Source organism: Talpa occidentalis, unplaced genomic scaffold (genome assembly GCF_014898055.3).
Source record: "Talpa occidentalis isolate TD23 unplaced genomic scaffold, MPIMG_talOcc4v2.1 talOcc4.17, whole genome shotgun sequence".
NCBI lineage: Eukaryota > Metazoa > Chordata > Mammalia > Eulipotyphla > Talpidae > Talpa > Talpa occidentalis.
In genome coordinates this window covers 38,917,972-38,927,194 of record NW_023601754.1, presented here as the reverse complement: position 1 = coordinate 38,927,194, position 9,223 = coordinate 38,917,972, and the positions used below count along the sequence as shown (strand labels likewise).

Genomic DNA, 9,223 nt, shown 5'->3' with positions numbered 1-9,223 from the left:
CCGTCGTGGCATCTCACCACTCCCCCTCTCGCTGCAGAAATCGCCTCCAGGCTCCGGTCCGCCTACCGTCTCCCCCGTTGCAGGAGCACGCAGGGAGCCTGTCCTCTCTAGCCACTGTCCCCGCATCCACCGGCCGGGCCAGCGGGTCCCGCCCCGTCCTCTGGCCGCCTCCGTCCCGCTGCAAGAGCAGCTGGTGGCGCCAAGTGCCAGGCCCGGGCTCCTGGCCCAGGTGGTGGGATCAAAATGAGCTATTTCGGGCCCCAGCTAGGGGCCCCCGGGGGGCCAGCCTGGACTGTGCGTGCCCACGCCCCTGGCCGCTGCTCACCTGGCAGGCACCGCTGCCCTGCGCACCCGCGGCTGAGTCAGAGGCACAGAATTAGGCTGGGCTTGCTGGGGGCTGGGCCCGGCCAGGCGGGATGAGCCCGGGAGTAGCGTCTGTTCTGTGTCCTTCTGACAGCCTGGCCCCGCTGCCACATTCCCGTTCCCGGGAATCTGCTCCTAAAACGGTCATCTGCGTCATCCCCAGAGCCACCTGCGGGGCGGGGTGCATTGAAGGACCTGGAAACTCGGCAGTGGGTTTTTCAAGCTCTGGGTCCCCAACGCCGTGCTGCGATCCTACCCCAGCAAGGCTCCGCCCCCTCAGCCTTAGTTTCCCCTTCAGGAAACTGGGGGGTCTTAATGACACCTCTCTGGCATCCAGCAGGCGCTTAATAAACGGCTAAGTCATTGTCGGGCTTTCTAAATAAGGCTCTATTAATGGCCGAGGCTGGCGGTGGTCCCAGTGTCCCCGGGCGGCCCGCCGAGGGGCGGACACAGGGCGTGCTATAAAGGGGCGGCGGCGCAAGCGGGGGCACTGCGGAGCCTCGGGGCGGCGGCGGCGGAGCAGGATGGAGATCCCGGTTCCTGTGCAGCCGTCCTGGCTGCGCCGCGCCTCGGCCCCCCTGCCCGGACGCCTCTTCGACCAGCGCTTCGGCGAGGGGCTGCTGGAGGCTGAGCTGGCCACGCTGTGCCCCGCCGCGCTGGCCCCCTACTACCTGCGAGCCCCCAGCGTGGCGCTGCCCACCGCCCAGGTGCCAGGCCTGGGGGAGGGGCGGCAACCCGACCTCCTCCGGGACCCGGGGTCTTACTCTTTCTGAGGGGGCTGCGGGAACATCCCCGGGCAGAGCTGGGGGAAGAGTGGGCTCTTCGGAGGGGGCTCCGGAATCTCGGAGACCATTGACTGAAGGGGGTGGGGGACCCCTGCGCATCTGAGGAGGGTCTCGGCTCTCCGGGCGCTGAGTGGGGGTGGGGTGCGGGTGGGGGACGTTGCTCTGAGAGGAGTCTTGGTGACTCCGAAAAAGTAGGCTACAGAGCCAGGGGATCCGGGGGCAGAGGGCCCCAGCGGTCCCGAGGGGAGGGCGTGTTCTGTTACTCTTGGAGAAGAGCTTGGAGACTGTGCGGTGACTGTTTCCTGGAGAGGTAGAGGGGAGCCAGGGGCCTGCGCCCTGTGAAAGGGGGCCCTGGCCCCTCGGAGCAGCGGGGGGAGGAGAGCTGGTGAGCGGCCGAGGACGCAGGCGGTCGCGTGACGCGAGTGGGAGGGTGGAGAGCGGGCTCTGGAGACCGGGGGGAAGCAGCATCTTGGCGACTTCTGTCAGGGGGCCCCCGGGCTCGGAGGGTGAGGGGGCGGGGCCCGGGGCTTGGAGGGTAAGGGGCGGGGAGCGAGTGTCCGTGGGGACAGCTGACTCTGCAGTCGTGGACACGCCTCGCCCAATGAGGGGGGAGGCCCCCGACCTTTCAGGGGAAGCGGGCCTCATCCCTTTGGCAGCGAGGGGACTCCCAGCAATTACAGGGGGAGGGGCGATCGCAGCTATTCCGGGCTGAGAGGTCCTTGGGGGCTCCGAATGAAAAAGGGGCCTCCTTGATTCGGGAGGCCAGGGTCCGCGGCGGGACGGAACTGACGGTGGGGGGGGGGGCCTCGCGGGGTCCCAGGAGCATCGCCCCGCCCGATGACAACCGGCCTGTGCGCAGGTGCCAACCGACCCCAGCCATTTCTCGGTGCTGCTGGACGTGAAGCACTTCTCCCCGGAGGAAATCGCCGTCAAGGTGGTTGGCGAACACGTGGAGGTGCATGCGCGCCACGAGGAGCGCCCGGTGAGCCCGCCGGCGGGGCGGGGCGGGGCCTCCGCGGGAGGGGCGGGGCCTCCGCGGGGCGGGGCGGGGCCTCCGCGGGGCGGGGCGGGGCCGCTCAAGCCTCTCTCCCCGCAGGACGAGCACGGGTACGTCGCGCGCGAGTTCCACCGCCGCTACCGCCTGCCCCCGGGCGTGGACCCCGCAGCAGTGACGTCCGCGCTGTCTCCCGAGGGCGTCCTGTCCATCCAGGCCGCGCCGGCGCCGGCCCAGGCGCCACTGCCGCCGCCACCACCGGCCGCGGCCAAGTAGGGGTCTGGGCACGCCTGAACCCCGGGAGTCTCTACCGGCTCCCTCTTTTAATGCCGACCTGACTCCGCCCAGCCAGATGCCCCGAGCGCGCAAGACCACCCTCCCACCCAACCTGGAACCCTGCCCTGACCCTAGCCTCCACTCAGTCCTGATAACCTAGACCTTTCCACCGACACCCCCTGCTCTCACAACCCCTCCTGCTTTCAAGGCACCCGGCCTCCACCTCCCTGGCTTCCAGACCTTACAAGCACAGCTGCTCAGCCTCCATCTCCCTCACATCCCCACTGACCTCACTTTCTTGGCATATCTCGAGACTCCCTCATCTGTTTCCTTCTGACTCCTCCAAGAAAAAATATTCACACCCCATTTCGAGCCACTCCTCCCTCTGACACCAGAGTATAGTGTAGACAGCACGGACCCCAAACCAGTCAAGCATTTCCTCCTCCCCTCAAATGTCCCAGGTCTCCCACCCAAGACCATCCAGGTCTGTTCCCCTGGATCCTGCCCCTTATTCCAAACAGACACTCCACTTCAACCCTTCCCGTCTCTGACTTGAAATTCCAGCCAGCCACCCCTAAACTCTCGAGCCCCTTCTTTGATCCCCACCCTTGTGTACCTCTGTACAACCAGAGCTCTCAAGTTCAAACTAGACACATACCACCCCATTTCCTGAGAATGCAGATGTCATATATCCCCCCAGCCTCAACTAACCAGACACCAGTCACTACGTCTTGACCCCCGAGTCTCCAAACATGTCCTAGGCAACCCACCTCTAATATTCCTCCCACCTTATTCTCAAAGCCCCAACCAAAGAGCCCACCTTTCTTTCTCCTTGAGTTCCCTGTGGTCCCATCTCCCCACTGCTACCGAGGCCCACTCCCCCAATAAATGTGCTAAAGCTATGTCAACTGCTCTCTGTCTGGGCTGGGCAGAATGGGCTGGAGCAAGCAGAGGCTGGTGTGGAGAAGGGGAGTGTTTATTGGGGTGAGGGCTGGGGAACATCACTGTCGCTCATACATTTCCCGTAGAATCTTCATGCTTTCTGAGTAACGAAGCTGGTTCCGATGAGACGCCTCCTTCCACCTGGGGTGGGGAAGCAGAGAGAGGACTTGCAGTTGGGGCCGAGGCCACAGAGGGCCAAGCGGGTAGAGGGGTACTCACCTCTGCCGGATGCGTTTCCAGCGTTGCATGTTGCGGTAGATGAGTGTGGAGGGAGAGGGCTCTGGCTCTGAGGGCTGTGGGGACAAAGGCCAGGCTGGGTGACAGTGCCCAAGACTCACAACTGCCCCACAGCCCTGAGCCAGCCTCCATACCCACCTCATCAGCAGCAGCACCCTGGATCTCAGGCTGCAGCGGGGATGGGATGCGTGGTCTGCAGGCCTCTCCAGGTGGCCCAGGGGCTGAGGGAGGAGGCAGCTTGTACACATCACGATTCTTGGTGTTGGTGACCTCTGACCCCTAGGGACACAAAGGCCCCCCACGGAGACCAAGTGTCAGAGAAGAAGCCCAGGCATATACCTTTCACTCCTGCCTTTCCCAGTGATGACAGACATGGGGTTTCTCACCAGGGACCTGTACTTACGAGTTATGTCTGAAGGGTGGGGCCTTAAACAGCTTGCGGGACAGAACTGCCTGCCCCAGGATCTCTGTCTTCACCTGTCCACCCAGAGGTCCCCATCCACAAGCCCTCAATTATTCCTGCCCTGCCCAAGGGGTGCTCATCTACTCCTGGAGGCCCAGTGGCCACATCTGTTTGTACGAGGGACCTTTGACCTTGGAGGTTCTTTCTCCTTCCTGGACCGGAGAGGCACGCCTGTCTGTTCGAGAGAAATTCATCCATACCCTCAGCCCAATATGTACAGGACACTTCACTATCTGCCGGCCGCACTGGATCTAGAAGTCATTCGAGGGGCACACAGAGCTGTGCCTGTCTACCCCAGTAGCTTGGGGGGACCATCTACCCTTCCAGGCTGTTGGGCGGGGACCCACCAGCCATCCTACCTCCTCATCCTCAGGCAGCGGGGGCAGCGGTGAGCTGGGCGAGCGTTCACACTCGCGCACTGAAGGGCTATTGCGCATCCAGGCGCGGCAGATGGGGTAGAGCGGCGTGTTCTCGCTAAACTGGGCCAGGTCCACGCTCCGGTCAAACAGCTTGATCACATACGTGTCTAGAGAGGCGGGAGAGGGAGAGACGTGGACACCTTGCCCAGACCCTGTCCTGGCCCACCCTCAAGGGCCACGGCCCACTCACTGGATCGCTGTGGCCCTCCCTCAGCCAGTCCATCCTCCATCTCCCTCCTCTTCTTCCTCCGCTGGTGGGGGAAGCGGGCAGAAGGCCTGTGTGGGGAAGGAGAACACTGGGACCAGGGCGGGGGCTGGGGACCCTGTGTCCGTTGGCTGGGGAGCTTGCCACCTTACCGTTTGCCAGTGGCTGCAATGGAACAGTCCCTGCGGGGAGAAACAGGGTGTCAGCAGGCTGAGCTACACTCAGATGCCACTCAAACCCCCCAGAGGACACGCTGGGGATACTGAGTTCAAGTCCGAGAAGCTTACATGGACCCCAGCAGCCCCTGGATGCCACCAGGCTCCTGGGGCTCTAGATGCTAACTATGAGGGGACCTAAGTTATTGCTGCCACAGGGTCTTGTTCCTGCAGAGTATTCAGGACTGCGGTGGAGGGCGGAGTGGTCAGGGCTCAATAAAAGCAGAAGGGCCTCCCCTGGTGGCGCAGCGGTTGAGCACTGGGCTGCGAAGCTGCCCGCAGCCTCTGCAGCGCCAGTTCAATCCAAGGCCACCGGCGAGGGTCCCACATGGTACGCAGACCTCTGCCGCGCCCGCTGCTCCCCTCAGCAGTGTATTTTGTCAAGTCTGCCTGTTCTATTCCCCGCTCTGGCTCTGGTGAATTCTCTCACCCTCCCATGCTTCTGACTGTACCCAGTGCTTGTATAAACAAATAAATAAATCTCATAAATAAATAAATAAATAAAAGCAGAAGTATTTATTTATTTATTTATTTATTTTTGTGGGACCCTCACCGGTGCTGGGGATTGAACTGGCGCTGCAGAGGCTGCGGGCAGCGCTCAACTGCTGCACCACCAGGGGAGGCCCACAGCAGAAGTATTTAGTGCAGACCCCCAGCTGCAGATTCCATCAGCCAAACTTACTTGTTGTGGGTGTCCGAGGGGGTCTTCCCTGCTTCTTCATCCAGACGCTCCCTGGAGCAAAAGAGAGCTGTGGGCTCAGGGTTCCGAGAGCCCAGTGGGGGAAGGCACCTTCCTCCGTAAGCCAGCCCCTGGGGCCCCAACCCCCGGGGCCCCATGCTGGGCCAAGTCCCCACCTGTCCATGTGACTCTTCTCCAGCAGACACTGAAGAACGGCATCCAGTTGGTTCCGGGCCTTGGCCATCTCCAGCTCTGGGGAAGACGGTGACAAGCAGAAGTCAGTTCCCAGGCCCCAGCAGGAGAGCTGGGCTGGGGCATAATTTCTACTATGGTCAGTCCTAAATCCAAGCCCAGGAGTGCTGAGGGCACAGGGGTACAGCAGCCATAAGTGAGAGCTCTGGGTTCCCAGAAGCGCCTATGTGAGCTTGACCTGAGGCAAGTCCCCTCACTTACTTCATTGAGCTTGTTTCCTCACCTTGAATATGGTCTGTTTTGAGGTAGAAATAATCTAAGGGTATAGATTAATCTCTTAGCGGGATGCAATGATATTTGAATAATATGTACAGGACACTTCATTATCTGCCAAGCATTGTTCCAAGCACATCACACATGTTAACTCATTGAATTCTCAATAATCCTTGGAGGTAGATGTACTTTTTTTAAAAAAAAGATTTATTTATTGGGCCTCCCTGGTGGCGCAAGGGGTTAAGACACAACCTATGAAGCTATCTGCAGCCACTGCAGCATGAGTTCAATCCCCGGCCAGGCAGGGAGCTACCCACATGGCGCAGCAGACCTCTCCTGTCTCACCCGCTGCTCCCCTCAGCAGTGTATTTCAGTCAGTCTGCCTGTTCTGCTCCCCACCCTGTCTCTGGTGAATCCTCTCACCCTGCCACCCCCCCCTAACCCCCAGCACCTCTGGCCTGTATCCCAGTTCTTGTATGTATAAATAAGTAAACCTTTAAAAAAAAAAAGATTATAGCAAAGAGCCTTGGGGAGGAGACACGCCCATATCCCTCCCATTAGCCCCTGCCTCTTCCTGAACCTCAGGTCTTGGGAACCCATGGGCTCCAAGACACCTTCTCCTGGGCATCCCCCAGATTCCTTCTATCTTCTGAATTGCACCCTGGCCTCAGTGTCTCTTACGCTAACTTTCTATCAGGCCGCTCCTTGGGTCTTGCTTGTCATGGACACTTCTCCCTCCCTGACAGCCTGTGTGTTTGCCTCTCTTTGTCATGAAACGTGAGTTAATGACGATATAACTATCCCCCTCACCCTTGAGGGGTGTCCCCTCTCCTCTGCCAACTAGTGGGAGTGCTCATCCCCACCCATCAACCCAAGGCCTGTCTACTGGCCTCCTGAGTGTCTTTCCTACCTACCCCTCTCTACTCTGGTCCTTTCTCTTTGACCTGGGCTCTGAGCCTCAGTCTCCCCTTCTGATCCATTCTCCACAAGGTTTCGTCCCAAAACCAAATCTGACCCTGGTCCTCCCCTGTGTAGAATCCTCCATGATCTGCGGTGCTCCCAGGACAATCTGAGCTCCTCAGCCAGGTGTGCACTGGCCTTCATGACACTTCTTACCCTTACCCTCACCCTTACTCCCCTATTTGTAATCAGGCCTCCTTCACTTTTCCACCTGTGACTTTTTTTTGGCATTCGTGGGGCATCTTTATTGATTCATTCCTTGGGTCAGAGCCCTCCTCTGGCTCCCCATCTTCCACAGAATAAAAGTGAAAAGTCCTTACCTAGCCCACAGGATCTGTCCCCCTCCCCTCTCTGTCCCCATCACCTTACCCTCTCGACCTCCCTCACTCTGCTACAGCCACACTGGCCTCCCTGCTGGTCTCTGAACCTAGAGACAAGGCTCCAGGCTCAGGGCCTTTTCAAAGCCAGTCCCTGTGTGATTCCCGATTTCTTCACACATCCTCACCCCTGGTCTTACCTTCTCTGTTCCCTCTCATTCCCACTTATACCATCCAACAAGCTACATCATTTTACTCCGCTGGATTCTGCGCCCCTCCCACCCCTCCAGTCTCGTGTTCCCATCAGTTCTGCCCCAACGCAAAAGGACTTTTTTTCCTCCGGGCTTCAGTTTTCCCAAATACCACAGCTGCTACTTCTCAGGGTTCTTAGGATAGAGTGGCGGCGAGGACTGAAAGTTCCTCAGTACTTCAGGCCCTCAACACAAGGCTTGACTCATCATCACGGCTGGAAATGGGGAGGTTGAGGCGGAGCCCAGAAGAGTCCCTCTCACGGTCCCAAACGGCGTGGGATCCCCATGTCTTACCGCACCGCACAGCCAGAGGCGCCCCCATTGAGCCTCAAAGCTACCTTGAGCACAGGGTGGGAGGGCAGGAAGGTGGCAGGAAGCCCTGACATCGCGGCTGTCAGCTGGGCTGCAGGGAGAAGCCTCGCACTTCCCCTTATCGCGACCATCCTATCTGGATCCCCACACCCATCACTGCTGCTCCCCGACAGGCCCCCAGACGTCGCGGTCCTCACCTGATTTCTCCACTTTCACCTTCACCGGGAACATGGTTTGAGTCTGGGGTGTGGCTAGCCGGGTCAGAGAAGTTCCAAAGAGCCTAGGGTCACGAGTCAAGGCGGAAGGCAGGCAGGGAAAAGTCGGAGGTGAGCTGCCAGCCCCTGCCGGGAGCAGTCCATCCGTGACCAACCTGGCGGCCTTCAGTTTCCCTTCCTTGGGCGGCTCGGCGGTCGCTGCTTCCCATTGGCCACTACACTTGTCGATCTTGCACCCTGACCAATTGACAGTGGCTGCCTTCTACTAGCCCTAAGCCCCACCTTTCAGGGGCGGGGCTTCCGGAAACAAACATCGACACCCCGGGGCTCTTCCTGGGAGGTGTAGTTCTAGCTCCGGAGTCGGCCGGAATAGGCGCGCTTGGGCCGCGCAAGGCACGGTGGGAAACAGAGGGGCACCGCGAGGCTTCTTGGGACTTGTAGTGCCAGAGGCTTCAAGTACCACCTATTGACTATCAAGCTATTGACAGGGTTTCATTAGCCGTACTAGTTCCTTTTGTTTCAGAGCTAAGTCTGGAGTTAGGCTGGGATCCCTCATACTGAACACTTGGCAAAGGCCAGCTAGCTGCCAGTTCATCTCTTTTCAGGCACAGCCATATTCATATAGCAAATATCAGTGTGCCAGACACTCTTCTAGACAGTGGGGACACCACAGTGCACAAGACAAAAAGTCCTTGTCCTAATAAAGCATATCTATTAGCAGATGGAAGATAAACGATGAGCAAGTGAAACATTTAAAAGGAGATGTAATAAGGGTAGGTAGATGTAAAAAGGGTTTTAGGAAGTAGGAAGGTGGTAATGTAAATTTTAAATCTGATGGTTAAACCATCAGCAGGTCGATTGCTGCGGACAAAATCTCCTTCAAAGATTAGGAAGTTTCCACTTATAAAATATGCCTTGGTCCAGATAAATTTTAGGAAGTAACACTGCGATCCACATTTCTGATAATACTGAGGCTGAGTGGGAAACTGTTTTCAAATGCACACACTAGCAGTACAAGATAGCAGCCTCTTGCGCTGGAATTACCATTCCTCTTAGTTCTGCATCAATAGAATAGGTTCCTCAGCTGAAAAGTTCCTGTTTCAGATTATAAGAAGTTTTCAGGGG

The 9,223-nt window shown here is 58.7% G+C and overlaps 2 protein-coding genes across 2 annotated transcripts; one reads left to right on the top strand and one right to left on the bottom strand.

Moving 5' to 3' along the window:
• The first annotated feature begins 868 nt into the window (after nt 1-868).
• Nucleotides 869-3,387, top strand: HSPB6 (heat shock protein family B (small) member 6). Its single transcript, XM_037518010.2, has 3 exons — nt 869-1,070; nt 2,008-2,130; nt 2,245-3,387. The coding sequence occupies exons 1-3, from the start codon at nt 888-890 to the stop codon at nt 2,416-2,418; spliced, it is 480 nt and encodes a 159-aa protein (XP_037373907.1). The 5' UTR covers nt 869-887; the 3' UTR covers nt 2,419-3,387.
• On the bottom strand, nt 3,377-8,452 carry LIN37 (lin-37 DREAM MuvB core complex component). The gene is made up of 9 exons (XM_037517992.2): nt 8,081-8,452; nt 5,755-5,830; nt 5,582-5,632; nt 4,837-4,866; nt 4,670-4,755; nt 4,420-4,586; nt 3,736-3,876; nt 3,580-3,653; nt 3,377-3,501 (listed from the first exon to the last, which is right to left on the bottom strand). Exons 1-9 carry the CDS (start codon nt 8,112-8,114, stop codon nt 3,420-3,422), a joined length of 741 nt encoding a protein of 246 aa, XP_037373889.1. The 5' UTR covers nt 8,115-8,452; the 3' UTR covers nt 3,377-3,419.
• Between the last annotated feature and the right edge of the window lie 771 nt (nt 8,453-9,223).